This window comes from Rhamphochromis longiceps, linkage group LG7 (assembly GCF_057381845.1).
Source record: "Rhamphochromis longiceps isolate RC_006_pf linkage group LG7, R_longiceps_female_GT1.1, whole genome shotgun sequence".
NCBI lineage: Eukaryota > Metazoa > Chordata > Actinopteri > Cichliformes > Cichlidae > Rhamphochromis > Rhamphochromis longiceps.
Genome location: NC_140563.1, coordinates 23,122,276 through 23,145,160, shown reverse-complemented (window position 1 = coordinate 23,145,160; position 22,885 = coordinate 23,122,276). Strand labels below are relative to the sequence as shown.

Sequence of the window (22,885 nt, the reverse complement as noted above, 5' to 3'; positions counted from 1 at the left end):
AAGGGTGATATTAGCTGTGATTATGCTGTGGATATGAAGTTTTATCAAGTTTGTGTTGGTACTTCAGTAGAATGAACAGTTGATGCTTTTCAATTTCAATACACTTTTATTTAGATAGTGCCAAATCACAAACAACTCAATTTTTGTTATAAGTTAAAGACCCTTCAATGATAGAGAGAAAACCTCAACAATCAGACAACTCCCTATGAGTAAGCACTTGGCGACAGTGGGAAAGGAAAACTCCCTTTTAACAGGAAGAAACCTCTGGCAGAACCAGCTCAGGGAGGGTCGGCCATCTGCTGTGACTGGGCAGGGGTGAGGGGAGGGAGAGAAGAAAAAAAGAGAAGAGAAAAAGAGAATCAAAGAATAATAATAACTAATGATTTTATAAACTCATACAAAGTGGATAGTTTCATCAAGGAGCAGCACCACAGACTGCAGGTGTGAAAAATGAAGCCAAAGCAGGTGTTCGTCTGGACTGAAAGCACTACATCCAGATGAACAGAATCAACTTTTTGGGATTATCTTACATGGATGACTAAGCATGCATCAAGACATGACACTGCTTAATTTTTTCCTCAATAAAAATTTTCCTAGTGAGTTCATGGTTTGATACGCTTGCCTTAAGTTCCCTTTATGTTCCCATGTTATTAATTTACCAAGTTCTTGCCCCAATTAGAGTAAAACTGACTATAAAGCAGGATCTCCTTCAGGGTTTGGCCACCTCATGATTACGGTGCACGGCCATCTGTACAATATCTGAAGTTATTCTGCACCTTTTGTGACTATGATTTGGTCCAGGATGACTATACAGGTAAGTATGTTTCAATGTACTTGGGGTTTAAATAGATTTCTACCTTAGCCTTTTTAAAACCATCAACCTTTTCTAAACAAACCTTGTCTGCATCAACGGGCTCCACTCAGAGTTATATGCCTCTGCTTTTTCTTGCCTAGAAATAATGATATCTGGTGTCAGGTCAGCAAGAGAACTCCTGATATCGCAGCCACATTGCTGAACTCATGTGTTAGTCTCATGTACAATCCAGCTGGATTTGGTTGGAGCTAAGTCGCTCATTAGCTGCACTGCACTTAGGAGACCAAAACCCCTTTTGACAGTTAAATTGGCTAGATTGCCTCCTGTTTTCCTCATCATTGCAAGGGTGCAGACCAAAGGCCTTTGAAGAGTGGGATTAAAACCATGTGATTTCTTTTAATTGGACCATTTGTAGAGAATTAGCATTGAGCTTCGTAGCCTCGTTAAGGAGCAGGAAAAAAACCCACCAGGTGCCTGACTCGAGCTCGTTAGATCAGAACATTCTGTTAATTAGGTCTCACTTTTGTTCTCACGTTGGTCACTCATTTGATGACGTTTTCCATTTGTAATCCAGGGCTGCTCAGTGCTTTTCTCCCTTATTACATGGATGACCTTTTTCCATAAGGGTTCCTCCAAAGCCCCCTTTTTCTATTTGGCCTCTAATGGAATATGGAAATCAGCAGCAGCCACTTGTCTTCGTGTGTGCCGGGCTCTTGGGGAGTTATTTGGTCATTCTGTTAGAGGTGAATAAGCGGTGAGGCCATCTGCAGCTGGCCAGCACAAAGAATTTATAGCAACACAGTTTGTTCTCAGGTGGTCTGAGGACAAGGTTCAAAAGTTGCCAGATAAATTTGGGGTTTCAGAAGAGAGTAATAAATTGACTTTCTTCTTAAAGCAACTGACATTTCATATAAATCGTGACATTTTCATATCAGTTAATCTCTATTTTGCTGCTCTCTATCAGCAGTAATGCATTAGTGATAGAGCTCATATCCAGTTTATGAAAACTCTCACATTTGATATTCTGAACGCTCACATATGTGAAGAAAAAAGATTAGTGCAGAAATAACAGATGTTTGAAGAGAATAGATGGAAAGTTGTAACCCTACCTTCACGCAGTGTTGGCAGAGCAACACTGTTAAAACAATGGAGTGTACTGACTTTTTTCCAGGCTTGCTAACTGTAGTGCTATACCTCTAACCTCTTAACATGCCTCAGATTGTTGCCGACCTATGTAGGGTTAGGGACATAGTTTAGGTTCTGAATTTATGGGACATTTACCAAATGAAAAACATTTAAGAGAAAAACTGTAATGTCAGAACATATCAGACGTTGTTGGAGACATTTTATAGTATAATCAGCTGTTGATGAGCTAACCAGATTTTAAAAATGAACCTTTAATGCTGAACTATTGTAAATAAATGGAGGAAATGGAGAAAGAACATATCATAGGCTAAGAGGTATTCAGTGTATTGCTAATACTGATCACTGATCACAGCAGATATCTGTCCAACCCGGATGCTGGAGGTGTCTTCCGAATAAAAGAGTTTTTCCTTCCCACTATCACCAAGTGCTGCTAATAGGGGGTCGTGTGACTGTTGGGGTTTTCATGCAATTTTTACTACGCAACATAAAGAGCTTTGAGGTGATTATTTGTTGTGATATAGCTAAAACTGATTTTAACTGACTTACTGGAGTTTGTGTGATGCATTACAAACCCTGTGGTTTTCTCATTATCTGTCCACATGGGGTGTCTGGACTAATTTTGGCAACAAAGCTGAAACAATTAATCATACATGCCATTTGACAAGTAAAAACATGAAACGTTTTCTGCAGAAATTCAAGCTTTTCTTGCCTTTCGCTCACATTCCAGCTTTTTGACTGTCGAGTCTGCAGATTGGTTGATAATAAACTTAATGGTTAGTTGCAGCCATAGCTTAATGACACAGCTCCAGATCTTATTATGAGAAGCTCATACTATCATCTCCTCATAATTACTACTAGAGGCGCGATTTGAATGGTTTTTCACACTTGGCTGCACTTATATGTATATAATGTGGGCTCTGCATTAGGGGGAGTGGAAACAGCCATCAATAATCAGGAAACGCAGTGCGGTTCACCGCTATAAATCAGTAATTGAAGTGATTATTTGCGAACGGTGCTCGAGCATCATCTGTGATGCTCTCTGGGACACACAGGCTACCTTTTGTCCTCTAGTTCAGTGTTTTTTTTCCTTCTGCAGCTCCTGGCTGAAATGTATCTGTGTTTGTCCAGATTACAGGCCTGCTTGTTGCCCTCTCTCCCTCTGCAGGCTCTTTGGGGTGACGGGGAACTGTGCAGCCTGCAGTAAGCTGATCCCTGCCTTTGAGATGGTGATGAGAGCCAGAGACAACGTCTACCATTTAGACTGCTTTGCCTGTCAGCTCTGCCGCCAGAGGTAAGATTAGGGTAGCAATTAGCCAGGGAGATCAAATTCAGTTGACTTATCTCGGAGATGTACTGGTGAGCTCACTGGTCATTAAGAGCATATTAGCAGTGCACCGTAATCACAATGCAATGAAATCCCCTTCACTTGAAAAACTTCAAGGGGTTAAAGACTTTGTATATCACTCAGACAGTTAATCAGGCAGCAGTCATGCAAGATTAAATTTCTAAGCATCATTGCTACAGATGTATGCTGAAAATATGCCTGAAATGCTCCTCTGGGACCTCATCATTCACTTCGGCTGTAGCAAGAACCAAGACCCAGTTCCATATTTTGATTTCTCTCTGCAGATTTTGCGTGGGAGACAAGTTTTTCCTCAAGAACAACATGATCCTGTGCCAGCTGGACTATGAGGGGGGCCATCTTAATGGCAGCACCGAGAGGCAGCCTCAGTAAGAGGTAATATTCTGATGACGGTGAATTACAGCTCCAGACACACGGTCTGACAGTTTGAACTAAACCATGCACTTAAATAATAGGAAGGTATACAAGTGAGCGCCCAGGATCATCCCAAATATGTCCACATGCAGACACGAGAGTCCCTAACAAGACGTTGCGAATTTAAAATTCCTGCAGAGAAAAGTTTAGTGTGTTTTCCACATTATGTGACATTCAGGCATAAATGTAGGAATCTCTTAGCCACATATTAATCAGACTGAATATTTTACAGACTTTGCACAAGGTTTTACCGCTTGACAGGCATCTTAAGCATCTGCATTTTAGACCTGAACTTTTCCAGTACTTAACAGACATGTGAAAATTTGGACCTCACTTTAACCTCACTTAAACATGCAAGCCTCCCCATATTAAGTCTTTGTGTGGTTAGATTGCGCTGATTTAAATAGTAAATAGTAAATGGATTGCTTCTTATGCACTGATCGGGCATAACGTTATGACCACCTGCCTAATATTGTGCTGGACCTGTCAAGGCCGTAAAGGTGTGCTGTGGTATCTGGCACCATGACGCTAGCACAGAGCCTTTAAGTCCTGTAAGTTGCAAGCAGACTTGTTTGTCCGGCACGTCCCACAGATGCACATGGACACCAGCATCCACGTGATGTTGCTTTGTGATCCAGTTTTTATACTCAGGTGCCCATTGTTAGTGCTTTCAGTGGAGGACAGGGGTCTCTTTGGATATGACTGTGGCTATCCCATACATAACAAACTGTGATGCACTGTGTATTCTGACACCTTTCTACCAGCAGCATTAACCTTTTCAGCAGTTTGAGCCACAGTTGCTTGTCTGTTTGATCGGCCCACACGTGCAGCCTTCAATCCTCCTATGTATCAGTGTGCTTTGGCCTCCCGTGTCCCTGTTGCTAGTTTACCACTGTTTCTTCCTTGGAACACCTTTGATAGATACTGACCACTACAGGCTGAGAACACCCCACAAGAGCTGCAGTTTTGGAGATGCTCTGAACCAGTCACATAGCCATCACAATCTGAAGCTTGTCTAACTTGCTCAAATTGTTACTCTTGCCCATTTTTCCTGCTTCTAACACATCAGCTTTGAGGAGAAAATGTTCACTTGCTCTCTAATATATATCCCGCCCACTAACTGGTGCCATGATGGAGAGATACTCAGTGCTATTCACTTCACCTGTCTGTGGTCATAATGTTATGCCTGATTGGTGTATAGGGCTTTTCTACTCTACTTGAACACTCAGAGTGCTTTGTACTATATGTCTCATTCAACCTGGCATGCAGACTGAAACAGGTCTTAAAAAATGGTCTGAAATTCATTTGTGAAACCAGCTTTGGTAGCACCTGTCCTATCTAAATGAATGGTGGGAGAGCCGTAACTTTTATTTCAGCTGTTACCATCTTGTAGTGAAGCAACAGTCAAATGTGATTTGAAACAAACCTAAATTTCAACCCTTTGGTGTGTTTGCCTCAAAAAATCATTTTCAACCCCAATATTTAAATTTGCTATGCATGCATGTTACTTGGCTTTATAGATAGCTCAATCAAAAATCAATCCTTATGATCAACATCTCTGGCTGCAGTAATACTTAATACTGATCTACTGTGTGAATATGTCAGTGTAACATCTGACATAGGGAGGCCGGTATCTTTGCAGTAATACATTTCTTCTGTATATTTCCGTTCAGAAAAATTGTAATTGTGTGAAATTTCAGAATTTCCTTTCAAGATTATTTTGCAAACATTCTGGCCCAAGTAAATCTCCAAAAGGTTGATTCTGTTCATCTGGACGTGGCGTTTTGTGGGAGAAACGTTTCGTCACTCATCCAAGTGACTTCTTCAGTCTCAGCTGACTGCAGGTTTCATCTTATAAACAGTACATTTGCATAATGACTGAAACCAGCCCAGTGAAGGAACAATGGGCTGGGAGGTCAGTTCCTTAATCTTACGTGAAAAGGGAAAGACCATCTGTGAATCAAGGAGGGGGCCTAAGGGTACATCTTTCGCCATCATACAATGCTGTGATTGCAGCCATTCCCTAACTGTCTGTGAACGGTACTCATGGCCATTGATCAGTGGGCTTTGATCAGTGGGTTTTGGTCAGTGGTTGTTGATCAATGGTCATGAGAATTTGCATAATTAAGATTAAGGAACTGACCTCCCAGCCCATTGTTCCTTCACTGGGCTGGTTTCAGTCATTATGCAAATGTACTGTTTATAAGATGAAACCTGCAGTCAGCTGAGACTGAAGAAGTCACTTGGATGAGTGACGAAACGTTTCTCCCACAAAACGCTACGTCCAGATGAACAGAATCAACTTTTTGGACACTGACTATCCACTATATCAAAGTATAAATCAGTATAGGCATGTAAAGCTTTAGTGTGGTTCTGAGTACGGCTTTTTCTTTGAAGTAACTGATTAATAATTCTCTGCTTGATATTGGTCCCCAAAGGATATCTTCTTGGCTACTTTAGGAAGATTAATATGTTTGCTTTTATGAAATTTATCAGTAGTAAAACTAAGGGAGTGCGCTGTGCTTAAAGAAATATGAGCTTCCAGATCACTTTTTGTGATTCACACAGAATTAATTAGTACAGTGTGTACTTTGCAATGTGCTAAGCAAGGCTCAAGGGTCTTAAGCAAAGCGAAAATGTTTATTCCAGCCATTAAAACGCTGGATAAAGCTTCCAACATTGCAAGTATTTCTCCCTCACTGTCAGATATACTGTCCAGTGCTGTAATAATGGGAGCGTTACAATGGGACAACATATTCATTGTGGTTGGAGATGTTCTCTGCACTGCAACCCTGTAACTCCACTTAAACTCGTGTATTCTTGCTTGTTATTAGAGAGAATTTAAGCTTTACATACATGACAAAATGACCCATCGCTGCTGTTCTGGTTCTAGTCGTGGGGGGACTGAAGCCTATCCCAACTACAATAGGACGAGAGGCGGGGTACACACTGTACAGGTTGTCAGTCTTCGCACCCACATCTACACCTATGGGCAATTTAGAATCACCAATTAACCTAACATGTCTTTGGACTGTGGGAGGAAGCCGGAGTACCCGGAAAGAACCCATACAAACACGGGGAACTCCACACAGAAAGACTCCAGCCAGATGGTGGGGTCAAGTCAAGACCTTCTTGCTGTGAGGCAACAGTTCTAAACACCGTGCTGCCAGAGAATAATCATAATAATTCTGTCCTTATCTGTAGAACTCTTTATAAAGTTGTTAACTGTAGTCACATAAATCCTGTGGAACTACATCCTGGGCTCTGCCTTTTGTAAACCCCTAGATGGGCATGTGAGCGGTGTTGGGCTATGAGTGCAAAGGGTTTGAGGAAAGCTGAAAGCAGGCAATCCACAAATATGAAGTTTTCAAGGTCAGAAACATTCCCAAAAGCCACCAGCGGCCCAACATATCATTATGATACTAATTGTACTACTACAGCAGTAAAATACACACCATCGCCCTGCACGATTGGACACTGGAAGCTGAGAGTTACTTGTGAATGATTTCTGATCTTCCAGTTAATGTTGAAAAATCTTGCAGATATCATTTGTTTTCAAAAAAGAAACATCTTTATGTATTCAGGGACATAAACACCAGAGTATTCAAGGTTTTAGGCAAGTATATTGTTAACTCAGGTTAAAAATGAGGTAACTTTATTACAAATGCAGACAGATGTTTGTCATATGCTGCATGTTTTGCTTGGAGCTCTCTAAAATGGGAGTCTACTTTAGATATGTGGCCCCAACCCTGTAATTTTGATAAAATGGATACAGTGAAAGCTTTTTGGCTTCGTAAGGTTGTAACTCTTTATAAATGTTCTCTCGAGATCCAAGTAGCTTTGTTGATGTAGGATGTTTTTTTTTTTATCTTTTTCCTTTTTGAGTTTTCATGAATGTGACCACTGGACGACTGCACATGTGTGTTTTTCCACCTTCAAGCAGCTGATTAACATGTAGATTAAAAAAAGCATAAAAATAATAATAAAAAAAAACACTACAAAGAACATTTTATTGTGAAAAATAATAAAGATAAAAACATGTTTGTGTTCCACTGAACACAAACTTGGAAATAAAATTGTGCTTTGTTGTGAGAAAACAACCTTTGGTGAAAGTAAAGCAGAAGTAAATAAAGTATAGAGAGCAGGTAAATTCATCTACACTCCAATTGGGAGAATTAAATATTAATTATTCTCCTGAGTTTTTTAAAACAAGTGTTAAAGTTTTTAGGTTACATTTCTGTGAGTTGCTTTCAATGCAGTGCAGTTGTTGTTATAGTTACTGAACAGCACACGTTGCTCAGAACATTATTTGAAATACAAATTTTATGTAAAAACACAAACTTCTGTGGCTTCTGTGAGCAAATAAAGGATTGCATTCATCATAGAACTGCAGCATGTTTTTGTTTATGGCTATGGAAAAAACAGTGCACTGATCTCTGACCATCAGAGGCCTTTAATACAAAGCAGGATTTCATCTTATCTGGGTAACCCTCGGTTATCTGCACTAAAAAGTTCACTTCTTAATAGGGTACTGGGACTGAGGTCGCGTTCTAGATTACAGATCAGCAGCTATGAAATCCCTGCCTACAAAACAATCATAGCATCACTATTCCTGGAGGATCCCTCTGACCTCTGAGCACAGATAGGTTTTCATTAGCATCTAATGTCTTCGTGTTTCCCTGTTGATCAGTAAGAAATATAAATTCTTATCTTTTCAAGTTGGCAACAAACAAATTTTTTTTTTTTTTTTTCATGGATAGATGATCCTAGTCTCGGTGACCAAAATGCTTAAAGTGCAAACGCACATCCAAACAGCACTTTTAAAGCTAGACTGCTGCACACTGCTTTTCCTCTCGTACCACTCATGTTGTTGACAGTAGTATGAGACAGTCAGCATTATCAATACCTCTTCATATTTTTCTCACAATTTGTAAAATTAGCTACTTTGTTGCCAGTGCACTTATCCATAATTATAACATAAACTCTTTCATGTGAGCGTCCAAGGGGAACCCTTGGCTAATTTAATGAGTTAATAGCCTACTTCGTGTGACCGCTTATCCAATTTTCTAGGAGGTGTCTTCCTGTTAAAAGGGAGTTTTTCCTTCCCACTGTCACCAAGTGCTTATTCATAGGGGGGACATCTGGTTGTTGAGGTTTTCTCTGTATTATTGTGGGGTCTTTACTGTATAATATAAAATTGACTATTGTGATATGAATTGAATTGAATTGAATTGAAGATAAAAGCATAAAAACCTGTGTAGGTTTAAAAAGCCTTAAGGGAGAGAAAATGGCAAAATAAAATGAGTCTATTTTTTAATTTGAATGCATAGAGGCAATTAATCTCAGGTCAGCAGGCAGCCTGTTCCAAAGAACAGAACAACTGGAAGCATCTTCAGAATACTTTGATGTGATTCTAGGAACATTTAAAAGTTCTCCACCTGATGACCTGAGAGGTCTGACTAGGTTGTAAACAGTGAACAAGTGAGAGCTGTACCAGGGGGACAGACCATTGAGACCTGTGTGAACTAATAGTAGGATTTAAAAGGAAATTCTATGTTGGGACTGAAACTCTGTGAATCACTGTTGAGCTTCAGCTCACTGATGACTTTAGCGTGACCATTTCTGTGGATCTAAATCCTGATTGGTACTTATCACAAACACTTCAAGTTGAATTCTCCATTTAGTTGTTTGCAAAGTATGTTTTCAAATATTCTGCTGAGGAAAGAAAGATTAGAAATAGGTCTGTAATTATGAATTACCAATTACTAAGTCATTTTTCTTGAGCGGCAGTGTGATTACAGCACATTTGTGAGAAATATGGAAAGTGCAGGTCTGCAGAGAGCTGCTGATAATATTTACTAAAGGATTTGTAAAACAGTGATATACTGATTTGAATAGTTTGGTGTGAATGGGTTCAAGTAAAGAGGTGCAAGCTTTTAACTGATGAATCATTTCTTCGAGATCTTAGAAGTCTAAAAAGCAGCAGGGAAACAAAACAGGAAAAGGACAGGCTGAACAGTCAAAGACAGGTGAAAGATAACAAGGGCAGGGGAAACAGACGCAAAGGATGGAAAAGAAAGATGAAGTGAAGCCACAAGAAAAGCAATTACCAAAATAAAACAGGAAGTGGAAAGACAGAAGACAAGAAAACTAATACAGGCAAATCAAACAGGTAGGACGACACTGTAATAAATAAAAGAGAATTAAACGCTTATGAGGCCAAAACTATCATCGGCAGCAACAGCTTTGTTAAACTTTCATATTCGTGTTCATTATGAGAGCTGAGCATGAAATAAATTATGTATTTAGCATGTTTTTACCTGTTGAAAGTACCCTTGTAGCCCACAGTGTATTGTTCATAATACAAAACCATTGTTTTGCTATTACACTGCAGTTACTGGATACATGAAGCTGATGATATTGTTTCTTGTGAAGCCCCCAGACCTCACTCTGACATATTTGATGTTTTCCATCTCTCTCTGCAGATCAGAGAAAGGACCACTGTGAGCCAGCTGGACTACGAAACTCACAGCAGCACACACCTCATCAGCTTCTTGTTTCAGACTGAACTGTATGGAAAAAAAGAAAAAAAAAAGAAAAAAAACATTGATTGAACACATTTCCAGCAGCCCAACTTTGAACTCTTTATTCCAGAGCTGCGTGACTATTTCCCTTAAAGCTGACAGTTCTGATCAGATGGACTTGAGATCGACTGGGGAGTGAAAACGGGGTAGTGAAACTATCAGAAGATATTTTCCAGAGGACCTAATGTGGACGGTGAACAGAAAAAGAGTGAACTAGTGTTTGCAAATAATTCATAGTCTACTTCACCAAATGTGAAACACTAGATGGATGGAAAGAAGTCAGCCAGGCCACACATAGCACCAACCAAGTCATCCATCAAAGAAAAATACAAAGTTCCCTCTGATTGTCAGATCGCTCTGGCAGTCACTGAAGTGTCTTTTGTGGTGAACCCCACCCAGCTGGCTTGAAGGAAGCCCCGAAACAAACGGAAACTTTAGCAAAGATTGTTTGGCTCTGTTCAGCAACTGAGGAGTACCAGCTCCATCTCCCCGCCTCTCCTCTCTGAAGCCTCGAATGGGACTTCGAGCCCACTCTAGTTTTGTTCTCATTCTGCTCGCAAGCTGTTGTTTTCTTGACTAATTAAACTGGATTTGAATTTCACTTTGTGTGCTCATGGTTTTTTGTTTTTTTGTATGTACTGAGATTGCCAGTAATGGGTGGGAAAAGACATGTCGCCAGAGGGAATTAACAGTCTAAATATTCCCTTCAAATGTACAAAAGTAATAACTTGTCTCGTAAAAAAAATCGAATACAAAATCAAATGTGCTTCCTTCAGACGATGAATATGCAAATGGTTCATTTTCCAAGACGGCATAAAACATGTGCACAGCATTTTCCTGCTTCAGTAAAATCTGAGCATCCCGCTCATATCAGACAGGAATTGGGAAAAAAAATCACACTCTTATGTCCAAGGGTTGAACTCAGATTTAGAAAAAACATTTACTGTTCAGTGGCCTGCCCCACAACTTCACTCTTACTGCTCTTACGGCAACATTTAAGGCCAGAAACAGTCCCTGTTTTCAGAGATAAAAACATTTAAAGCCTTCTGTACACCTGCTCTCTACCAAGTCCATGTTAAGGGTTAGTCCGCATGCATGGTGCAGTTGATTTAGCAGGGAACTTTAGGATTCACTTAGTTAGGTTTTTACCATGGGATACCTCTAACAAATACACTTTCTAAATTTCTCCCTACTGCATCTTTAAGGAGCAGAAAAGCAGGGAGAGACGAAGGAGACAACAAAAGGTATGTGTGAGTGGGACGACGCAGTACATGAAATAGTGTCAACCTTTTGGAAAACATCATATTTACAACTGCGGCATCTTCTTTTTAGGTATAATATCAGTTACATGAAAGCTGAAGTTTTACTGTGGGAGTCATATTTAGTTTTTCAGGATAATAAATTTAGTATTTTTAGTATTTATTTATTTATTGTCATTGTCAAGAACAATGAAATTGCGTTTGGGGCTTCCATACAACCCCAAAAAAAGAAGAAAATAATAAATACCCCTTAAAACCCAAGTGTACATATTTAACCCAGTGTGACTCCAATGCAATAAGACAATCCTTAGCAATAATGTTCGTAGAAATTCAGACAAAGACCTGAGAAACATGACAAAATACAACAATGCAACCCATTCAATATTATTGTACTGTGAGATATGATATCAGATATGATAGTTATCTATTTAAGAAAGAGGGGGAAGAGAATAAAGATATGATGCACCAATGCAGACCAGTTCATTGCTATTAAGAAGTTGGATATGGTTATTGTATGTAAGTATTTTATTACTGAAGGAGGAAAGAAATGCAAGTGCTAGGCCCTATAAACTCACTGGCTTCCCATTTGATCCAAAATCCCATCCAATCAAAAAACAAACAAACCCCAATATACTTTGTGATCTCTGTATGGTATAGGCACACTTTTCATCTCACTACTTTTAACCCCTTAGTGTGGACAAATCCTCCTGAAATCAAAGTACTGGCACATTTTTCTTAAAATAATGAGGACCGTCCTATCACTGTTTTTATCTTCAATGCTGTGGGACAAGCTTCCACTTTCTATTAGATCAGCCCAGTCAGTTTCCAATTAAAAAAATGAAAAATAAAATAATAATAATAATAATAGTTATTATTTTTAGACCCAGGAATCTATGACCTGATGTGATGATGAACAGATATTCATTCGATATAATGGTGCTTTTATTAGAAGCGCTATGATGTTTTCATGAATGGCAGTGTAAGGAGTGCCCCCTGTGTCTGAAATGAACTGTTATGGCCAGCTCGTGATAAAGCTCATTATAAAGTGGTACACACACACACATACAAAATCTTTCCATTACCAGCCAGGGACATTAAAAACACTCATACGATCATTTGGCGCCACCCAACGGCGAAACTATGTAACTACAGCTCCCGAGCACTTCCGCTCCTCCAGCCAACAAGGAAGTTCACCACACTCCAGTCTTCGTCTGCGCTTTCTCCGCAAATCTGACACAATATCGTCGTTATTTCTGTGAGGGAGGTGACCGCTCACCTGTCGGTATGGCGATGTCAACCTTTCAGAAGGTGACCCTCGCGACGTGCCTCGTGCTGTGCGTCGCGTTGATGCTTCCCAAAATGCTGTTATCCCGGGGGAGGAAGGATGCTGCCGAGCGGCCGGAGGGTACGTCGCATTTCACGGCTTTTCTTTACTGGTCAGGTTGCCTCTGCGGTTCATATGGTTTATATTTTATATATATATACATATATATATGGATGAGTATCTTAATTTATTAGATTTTTAAATTGTGTTATACTATTTCTTTTGTTAGTATTTCAATCCAAAATATGTTCTGCATCATTTATGCATCACTTTAGTTGTAGTAGCATTTTCCTCCCTGGAGAGGGCGCCAAACACACACATGACACTATCTACCGTTATAGGTGTATAATATACGAACTGCTTTGTATTTAAAGGGGTTATATTTGGAAAACAAAATATGACTCTGTTGGCACACCTGCACAGACATTAGATGAAGCCTAGCTCTTTACGCAAAGCCTGACTTATTTATTCAGTGAGCGCTGTGCTAGTCAAATAAAAAATGCATTACTTAAAAAAATCAGACAATAAAATGCCTTTCAACAGCAAGATTATTTCTGTGGCACTGACTCCCATTTGGCTCCTCACTGCAGGCTCAGGACGGTTCCCTCCAATGTTGCACCGTCAGATGGCTCCGGAGAGCAGAGGTCAGAGAGCCGCGGGGTCCGGAGCCTCCAGGGCCCACAACACAGAGGCCATAGGCAGAGGCAAGGGAGCAGGAACAGGGGCGGGAGCTGGAGGCAAATCCAACCTGGCAGGACAGATCATCCCCGTGTATGGCTTCGGGATCTTGCTCTACATCCTCTACATCCTCTTTAAGGTGAAGTACTAGCAGCTGGCGAGAAGAAACAGCATGAGATGTACCTAAAAGCTCTTTACTGAAGTAAAAACTAGCTTTCATGTAGCAGCTGTAATTAAACATCTCTCATCATTTACACTAAATTGCGCAAGTCAAAGTATTTTAATGTCAAGTAAAAATGAAACCATAAAGAAGTGAAAAGTGTTCACAGTCTTTTCTGCAAAGGACTGATGTTGTTTGTTATAAAGCATGAAGTCAAACACACACTTCCCTGTGGGGTTGTGGGATTTGCTGTGTTGTTTCTTTAAGAGTTTTAATCCTGATTCTCTCTCTGCTAGATCACGTCTAAAGGGAGCAGCAAGCCAGCAGAGGGGAGGTTCCCTGCATCACGCTCAGAGAACCTCAAGAGAAAGATCAGTAAGTTTTACACACTCTCATTTAGCAACTTTTAATCACTTTCCCATCGTTTTTGCTTTTGTAACTAAGCTGCTAAATGAATCTAATGTCACATATTATCACTGTTGTGCTCATTATTGTCTGAAGAGCGCGTATAATGATCGTTGTCATTTTATGTAGTGGTAATAAAGTTGAAGAAACACAATTTCCCCTTTTTTGGTTTCCAGCATCGACATCGAGGGAGCATTTCAGTCATTATTAAAGCTGTTTACATGCATTAAGTCACTCGCTCTCAGAAAGCATTTGTGTTTATCTTTGGTTTGTTTTGGTTATTAACCCAATAAGAAAAACCCCAAGGTTGTAAAAAAGAAAATAATACAACTGTACATTGTTCAAATGATTCTGACTGCCTGTGCGTCAGTGCGTTGACCTATATTGTCTGCATAATTTAAACGTACCGCAACCCTTTCTCCTGACTTTGTCCTTTCTTGGCCCTCCAGCTGATTTCCAGCTGGCCCAGCTGCAGGAGAAGCTGAGGGAGACAGAGCTGGTGATGGAGAAGATTGTTTCCAAAGCCCACCACAGTCCTAACAGGTGACCGCACGCCTTTTACAGAAGACAAAAAATTGCAAAACCTATAGAGCTTGTTTGTTTTCATTTCATGCATCCACAATCTCTTCCACAGCAGAGATACAGTGTGGGTATAATTATTTGACTCCCTGCTGAATCTGTCGGTTTGCTCACTTACAAAGAAATGAACAGTCTCTAATTTTTATGATACTTTCATATTAATGAGAGGGACAATATCAACAAAAAATCCAGAAAAAAAACATCATATAAAAGTTAGAAATTGATTTGTGTGTCACTGAGTGACATAAGAAGTTGATCACCAAGCAAGACACAACCCAATAAGATGTTTCTTGTTTACTTATTGGCCCCTCGGCGCACGGAAGTCGTTTTGTACCTTTAGCAGAAAAACAGCCCCAAAACATAATATTTCCAGCTCCATGCTTGACAGCGGAGGGTCATACTCAGCATTTTTCTTCCTCCAAACCCAGCGTGTCCAGTTGATGCCAAAGAGCTCGATTTTGGGCTCATCTAACCACAGCTCTCTCTCCCAAGCCTTCTCTGAAACCTTTGGATGTTCAGTGGTAAACTTAAGACGGGCCTGTGCTGGTGTGTTTACTTCTCTCATTGTTCAGAGAGCTGGCTTTTAAATATATTCATTCAAAGCTTAAACGTTTCTGTTTTCCTGTGTGCAGGGTGAAGGGCGTGATGGCGGACCAGGAGGAGAGCCTCCTTCAGCAGTTGACGGAGATAACACAGATGATGCAGGAGGGTCAGCTGGTGGAGGGAATGGCTCCAGAGAAGAAGCCCCAGGATGAGTGGAAAGGTAAAAGATTATATTTTACCCACAGGAAAATGTTTTCTTATCAGATTTTTAGGAAAGAAAAAAAGCGACTTCATCATCTTCGCTCTCGTTTCCTTTGAATGTGTTTCATTAACTGAATTCTTTCTGTTCCAGCTGTAAAAGAAAGTGATCCTCTTTGATTTCACACTGGTAACTGTTCATCACTTGGGTTCGGGTTCATTTGCTGTCAATTACTTCCTCCACATCCTTTTTGGCTTGTCTTTGTGTTTTTGCCGAATTCACAGGCGGCCTCTGTAGTTGCTGGTGCTGTTTTAAGATGCTTTAAGTTTAAGGGATTTTTCTGTCATCAGCCAGGCTGTTGATTGCATTTCATGTACAGCGATGTTTTCATTATTCAGGTCAGTATTGGAAGTGCTATTCTTACCACATCTAAGCATAGCCACTTTGGCTCTCTCTCTTTCTGAAAGTTGTGTTAAGTGGAGTGCAGCACTGTCCTAAGGAGACTGCCTATAAAGGGGAAATCATCCACTTATAAAAATGAATATTGTTTTAGGCAGAGTCACAGAACGCTGTGATTGCACCTCCTGTCATGATGATTATTTTTGGTCAGCAAGCAAAAGGCAGTTTTTACCAAAGTAAAGAATAAAATGATCCAGCCAGAACACGAGCGATCTGTGTTTGGTTTTAAGTCCTTGATAGTTTATTTCTTCTTCAGAACTTTCTGTACTTTGATATATCTTTGATATATCTATTTCCTGTGCTGTGGTTCTGAATTCCTTTTTTGTTTTCATACTCAGTTCTCTGGTCTCTGTTCAGTGTTTAACTCCAGCTGCAGTCCCATTGAATCCAAAAAAAAATGACTGAAGTGAAGTCAGGAGACCCACTGCTGTGTGTGTGTGTGTGTGTGTGTGTGTGTGTGTGTGTGTGTGTGTGTGTGTGTGTGTGTGTGTGTGTGTGTGTGTGTGTGTGTGTGGACAAAAGCCAGACTGATACTGGAGTTTTAGGGCTGACGATTTTTAGAGTGAGAAACTCCAGACTCTAAATATCAGCAGTTTGTCTTTATAAATTAATGCAAACATACAAAATGAATCAGTGGTTGTTTTTCACTTTTCGGCTGCATGTGCTGCAGACAGCAGAGAGTATTTAAAACAATGGCGTAAAGTAATTAACCTCCTAAGACCCGAACTCTTCCACTGCATGAAACAAAGAATTACCAGATATATATATATATATTTTTTTACCTTATTTTTGTTTTTAAGAATAATAAAAGCCACATATGAGGATATTCATTTAAAATTTTGATAGAACAGTAGCAGTATAACGTCCTCGTAAGTGGATATCAGGCCCTTGTAGAGCAAAATTCATTATTTTGGTCTAAATAACTCAAAATGTGATGTCCACATATGTGGACGGCAGGTCCTAGGAGGTTAAAACATTTTGATCTTTTTTTGCCTTGATTAGCATTCAAATCATATTGATGTATATCTGACCACAACAATATGTGAGTCAGGGTGAAGGACTGGAGCGATGACTTCCACCTAATAGTCTGTCCTTAGTTTACTTTAATACACTGAAAGTGGAATTTCAGTAAATCATTTCGATGCATTTGCATGTGAAGAAGTTGATAATTGCTCCTTTATTTCTTTGATTTTAGATTCTTTATTGACCAAAGCATCAAATTAACTGTCCGTTTAACACACCCTTGGAGAGCTCTGCAACAATGAAAACAGTTGCTTAAGGTTGTGGCTTATGCACAAAAAGAACAAATTCAGACCAGACTTTTGTGTGATTTCTAAGTTTTTTTCAAAGTTTTCCCAAGCAACAAGGCACTGCTTATAATTATTTGCCTTTCTGTCAGTAAAGTCTCTCTTTCAGCAACTAACTTTACACTGCACAGGGAGGAAGTGAAGCCAGCGATTCCCTGTATGTCGGAAAATGTTTCATAGGATTTCATATGATTTTACTAAATAGTTTTTTTCTTTGCTTAAAATTAAGTTTTTACCTAAATTTCAGTTACAAAGTAAAGCTGCAATACTGAATGGAAGATAGACAGATATAGATTATCCTTTGCTAACTGCTGTATTTTTGATTTCAAAACAATAGCGATCAGTAATGAGGGGATGCATTTCTGAAAACTTTCCACAGATTATCCAGAAGAGCCTCATCCATACTGGGAACATTCCCACTGCTGTTGTAAGGAGCACCACCACAGTCCACAGACAGAGGCAGAGAGAACAGAAGGCGACGGGGCCGACCTGCTCGAAAACCTCCCTGCAGACGTCACAGGTGGAGACGTGGTCGAGGAAGCAGAAGATCTGAGCGAAAGAGCTGCGAGAGAATCTGATCTGACAGCAGCAAGTAGAGACGATGTAGGGTTAGAGAGCGATTTAGGGAAAACTGAGGAGGAAGACATGCACGAACACAGAAAGCAACTGGGTCAGATTGATCTGGGTGTCCCAGAGGAGGAACTGGTTGGAGTCCTGAAAGAGCTGGAGCTCACGCTGAGAATGACATCCGTATTGGAGCAGGAGAAGATTAAGGACCTGGCGCAACCAGTGGACTCGGAAACGGCCTGCAGCTTGGTCAGACGGAGAAACAAGAGGAGGAGAGCAAAGAAAGACACAAACTGACCAACGCGATTCAGATACAGTCAACTTGAGCCGGGGTCTGGTTTGGGAGGGCGGATGGGGTTTTTAGTCTGTTCTCATCAGATTGGAAGTAACATGAAAGCTGGTGATAGCATGACAGTTTCTCCAGCCTTGCTTAACTTTAAGTGAATACATGAGAAAAGATGTGAACAGGGCATATTTTATATCAGTAATATCAGCTTGATCCAGTGGCTGAAAGGTTTATAAAACCCTCATTATCTAATACAGTATTACCCATCTGCATGCATGAATTCATAATGTGCTTCCAGGATTTCTGGTGATGTGCTGAAAAGGTGGACAGTATGCACACAAAACCGTTTGTTAGATCTGTCACGAAGGTCAGAAGGCATCAGTTTCTGCTCCTCTAAGGGGACCTAATGTTATTTTATCTGGTACTGGAAGATGAAGTATATCTAAAATTAAAGAAAAACAAAAAACAAGAGCAAGTAAGACTGAATCAGACCCCAAATGGGAATGCAAATTGTCTTAATACCTAGTGCACAATATTGGGATGTTTGTGCCTCCTCTCACTTTTGTCAGCAATGAAACACTACCATTAAAACTGCAGTCATTTTAAATTTTGTTTGACAGTTTTCCTACTGTGCTCTTGGATTCCTTTGTGTGAGCAAATGCAATAAATGACACTATTCTTAATTTAAGGAACAAAAGTCAAGTTTTCAATTAGACAGGAGTTAGCCGAGTCCTCTTCTCCTCAGTGTTTAATATGAAGAAGTGCCTTCTAAGCAAACCTACTGAGTAAAAGCACCTGAGAATGCACATCAGTGATTAACATGCTGTGAAGATGTTCACACACATTTTCCTGTATATTCTGGTCGTCGAATTATGCCATTTAGCTTTATAGTATCTCCTTTATGGCACTGAGTCAGACTCTTCAGTGATGCCTGCAATGTTAATCGAAGTATCGACACTCGCCGTGAGTCAGCTAATAATATGGAGAGCAGCAGAGGCAGCATTCAAAAACAAAAATGAGTTTATTACTTGTATCATGGTACAATTTAACCATACAAAAGCAACATCACATTGTTTGATGTTAGCAGAGAATATTTTTGATTAACAGTTTAGCAAGTGGCACATCACAACATCTTCGCCCCTCTAAATATTTCTCTTGACTTGCATTAAGTGTCACGTGGTTGTCTGGGATCTACGGGAAGCAGATCACTGTTTGGCGTGCTGCCTCAGTGCTCCATTGGCTCATCAGAGGCCTCTGCAGGAGCAGGTTCATCTGCGGGCTGGGCAACCTGAAACACAATTATTTTTTTCAGTTTTATTTTAGATGGTACACTATAATGTAGTGACATGGAAATGTTTCTCCGGAGCTGGACTGGATAAACCTTTGCAGTACCTTTCTTTGTGGCCTCTCCTCTAGCCCTTCCAGGAATGGGGCAACATCGTCATCGTCATAAATGGTGAACTCCATGTCTTTCCCGACAATGCCGATGGAAACATTCTGAAAGAAAAAGGGCACAGTGCTGAGAAACTGCCTCTGTGCTGCACAAGCTCGTGTCTCGTTTAAGTCAAGACTTGTGCTAGCTGAGTGTGTAAGGTGGTGACGTATCAGGTGGGTGTGGAGGGAGCTGGGGTACCTTGGTAGTGAGGTCCTGCTCAGTAGGGAGGGTTTCTCTGAGAGCACGGAGGCCATGCTGGACCAGTTCATTCAGGATAGCTGACAACAAAACCAACATATCAGTGTGACTATCCACGTTTATATTGTAAAACTTCATTGATGACTAAAATATTTCAACATGTCCCAAAATGCCTCAAGATGCTCATGGCCAAATTACATTAGTTATTTAACAAAACAACAGGATAAGCATTCATTTGCTGTTTAAACTGCTTTAAATGTAAATGTTTGTGAAAAGGTTAAAAATTAAAAACTGGATCTTACAGTCGGAGAATTTATCCATGCATCTCTCCAGGTAGGTGCGTGCAGACTGGGAACGCGCTCCGATGGACATGGCTTTACAGTCAAAGTAGTTTGCTGACGGGCAGGTCTGGAAGATGTGAGGTCCCATGTCCTGTTTGACACAAAACAAATAAATATCAACTGCACTGACTACTGACACCTTTATAGTCTTTCAGCTGCAGATAAAGCTATACATGCATAAATCCAGGCAGATATTTAACAAACAGCAGGCGTGAAACAAACTCACATCATAACCAGCAATAAGGAGTCCAACGCCGTAGGGCCTTCTTCCATATCTCTGTGTTGGGATTTGGGTTTCTGCAGTTTAAGTCAAGAATCGTACGATTCACTTTTTTTCCTTTCTTTTTTTTTAAATCCTTTCATGAAGACAACCAGAAAACAGTCTAGTTTCTCTCACTCACACAGGAAACACATGCTATAACATATTAGTATGATTGATAACAGTAGAGAGGATACTGCTGCCAACAAGAGCAACAAGACGTGACGTTGGGAGGGGCCTGTCGAAGACAAATCTGGAGTCCAAGCACTCCTGACGCATGAAGTTACTGTGGGAGAGAAGGTGTAGGAATTGTATTTAAGAATATTATGTACTATAATCATGAGCGACTTACTCTGCACCATCAGTGTCACTGTTACCTACCAGAGCAGCCTGGCATCAGCAGTCAGTCCAGCAATGGAGATACCAATGTGGTTGTCGACATGGAGGATCTTCTTCTGGTGGGCCGCCAGTTCAGACTGGGCTCTCTGCAAGAGAAACATGACACATCAGTTGTGCATTTTCAGTTATTGTGCTTTGACACCAATAACCTGCTGCAGATTTTCTTGGCTGTTGCACTTTAATATACTTCCTATTATAAGAAATAGGCTTTCCCCCCCTTTTCTATAAATAAGACAAGTAGGCAGGATGACACAAATGAAATCCTTTTAATATGTTTAGAGACACTCAAAAACATACTACTGACCCACAAAATATTCAGGAAAGAAGTATAATTGTGTAGATACTTGGTGACAGTGTGTTAAAAAATACAATCCTACAGACTTGTTTTTCTGCATCAGGAACAACGCCTGTATAGTGACCAATTTTCTGGAATTTATCCAAGGCATAAAAAAAACTGCAATGTCATAAGATCACCACCAAACACTGCATGACTGTACCTTTAGCGCCACCAGGACTGCATGCGTTCTGGATTTCAGCCCTACAGTTGCAGACCCTTGTTTCACAGCCTCCATGGCATACTCAATTTGATGAATACGCCCCTGTTCACAGATGGACAGGCTTATTTCACTCATCATGCTACCAAGTGTCAATGATGCACTTAGTCAGTGAAAGACATGACTTACCTGTGGGCTCCATACGGTCACATCGTTGTCGTACTGGTTGCGGAACTAAAATAAAAACAAAAACCAAGCAGTCACTTAAAAACACTAGTATTAAAACATCACACACAGGAGCTGAACTTACATAGTTGTCTTGCATTATCAGCAGTTCTCTTGGTTAGCTACTGTTTCTCAAGGACTGAAGACGGCAACTACAAACGAGACTGTCTGCAGGTTGGACTTTTCCAGAGCCAGGTTTTAAATTACCATCGTGATTAAATTATTTATAAACACGCATCTCTTTACTGGCTCGAAACACAAAACACCAAACTGACTTTAATACTGGATTAAGATCAGACAGCAGCATAAATACTGGAACATGGTAAATGGCAATCATAAAATACTAAATGGATTTCAACTGTCCGTCAAGCCAAATAACAACAGACACGAAAAGCAGGTTAAAAAAAAGGTTATGGGGATTTCTGCTTTTATCGCCTCATCAGCGTCACAATTAAAACGTTGGATTTTGTGTTATTTCACTGTGTTTTTGTATCTGTCGTTTTTTTTTAAATTATTATTATTAACGTGTGGGGACAAGAATGATTTGCAATTGCTATGCAGTCATGTTCATACACCATGTCGCACTGCAACGCTCCCATCATACAAAAGTTTGACCAGTTAGAATTTAATGACGGCTAACTGTCATTAGCTAAGTAACCTTTACAGAACATCACTAACATTTACTATAGGAGACTTGCGGAACCATCACAGCCTTCGCAGTGATACATTTCTGCACAAAATAACTATTTCTCTTTTTCTAGCTTTTAAAGCCTAAAGGCCGGTGAAGTGGATTAAGGGAAAACGAAAGTAAGACATTCTACTTCCATCGCTAGTTTCAATGATGCTAACTCAGCCTAGCTGCTGAGCGTTAGCCTTCCAATTCTTGATTCATCTAACAAATATTTAACTCATCATGTTTTAACAACATTTAATAGGAGCTAAATGAATATTTAGTTAGGCAGACTACGCCGAGTATAAGCTACACGAAGGCTGTTTCTTTGAACACTGTGCGGCTAACGCTAGCAGTGCAGTGTTTTGCTTACTCACAGTGCAGTCAAAAGTTAGCCAGCTAACGTTAGCATTGTGGGAGTAAGTGGACCCGCTTTCAGGATTTCTTGAGTAAATATTATACGTAAAAATATACCGTATCATTTATTCAGTCTTTGGAACTGATGTATAATATGAAACGGACCAAAAAATGATACATTTAATTCATACGCACCATCTCTGCTTAAGAAAGTGCCTCGTCCCCGCCGCCTGCGCAGTGATCCTCACTTGATTTATTTTCCTGACAGGACGTCAGGGAAACCAACAGAACCCCGATTTCAAATCAGTGATCACTGAGTGAACTTTTGGTTGGTGATGTAAACCCCCCCCCAAGACAAACCAGTCCAATATCTTATTAAAAAACAAAAACAAAAAACAAGCAATCACAATAACAAAAATA

The 22,885-nt window shown here is 40.2% G+C and overlaps 3 protein-coding genes across 3 annotated transcripts in view; 2 read left to right on the top strand and 1 right to left on the bottom strand.

Moving 5' to 3' along the window:
• LOC146665313 (rhombotin-1-like) overlaps positions 1–10,916 on the top strand; it is a 13,987-nt gene extending 3,071 nt beyond the window's left edge. The window contains exons 3-5 of the mRNA XM_085412914.1: positions 3,126–3,251; positions 3,590–3,698; positions 10,223–10,916. Coding sequence (XP_085269040.1) covers positions 3,126–3,251; positions 3,590–3,695 — 232 coding nt within the window. The 3' untranslated portion in view covers positions 3,696–3,698; positions 10,223–10,916. The remainder of the gene's footprint in view (positions 1–3,125; positions 3,252–3,589; positions 3,699–10,222) is intronic.
• A 1,848-nt stretch (positions 10,917–12,764) lies between these two features.
• ric3b (RIC3 acetylcholine receptor chaperone b) lies at positions 12,765–18,736 on the top strand. Its single transcript, XM_085412912.1, has 6 exons — positions 12,765–12,985; positions 13,495–13,721; positions 14,039–14,117; positions 14,597–14,690; positions 15,359–15,489; positions 17,614–18,736. Exons 1-6 carry the CDS (start codon positions 12,865–12,867, stop codon positions 18,096–18,098), a joined length of 1,137 nt encoding a protein of 378 aa, XP_085269038.1. The 5' UTR covers positions 12,765–12,864; the 3' UTR covers positions 18,099–18,736.
• Positions 18,737–19,089: 353 nt separating this feature from the next.
• Positions 19,090–22,767, bottom strand: psma1 (proteasome 20S subunit alpha 1). Its single transcript, XM_085412913.1, has 10 exons — positions 22,661–22,767; positions 21,403–21,447; positions 21,217–21,318; positions 20,702–20,805; positions 20,518–20,606; positions 20,288–20,358; positions 20,023–20,152; positions 19,721–19,800; positions 19,480–19,584; positions 19,090–19,375 (listed from the first exon to the last, which is right to left on the bottom strand). Exons 1-10 carry the CDS (start codon positions 22,661–22,663, stop codon positions 19,313–19,315), a joined length of 792 nt encoding a protein of 263 aa, XP_085269039.1. The 5' UTR covers positions 22,664–22,767; the 3' UTR covers positions 19,090–19,312.
• Between the last annotated feature and the right edge of the window lie 118 nt (positions 22,768–22,885).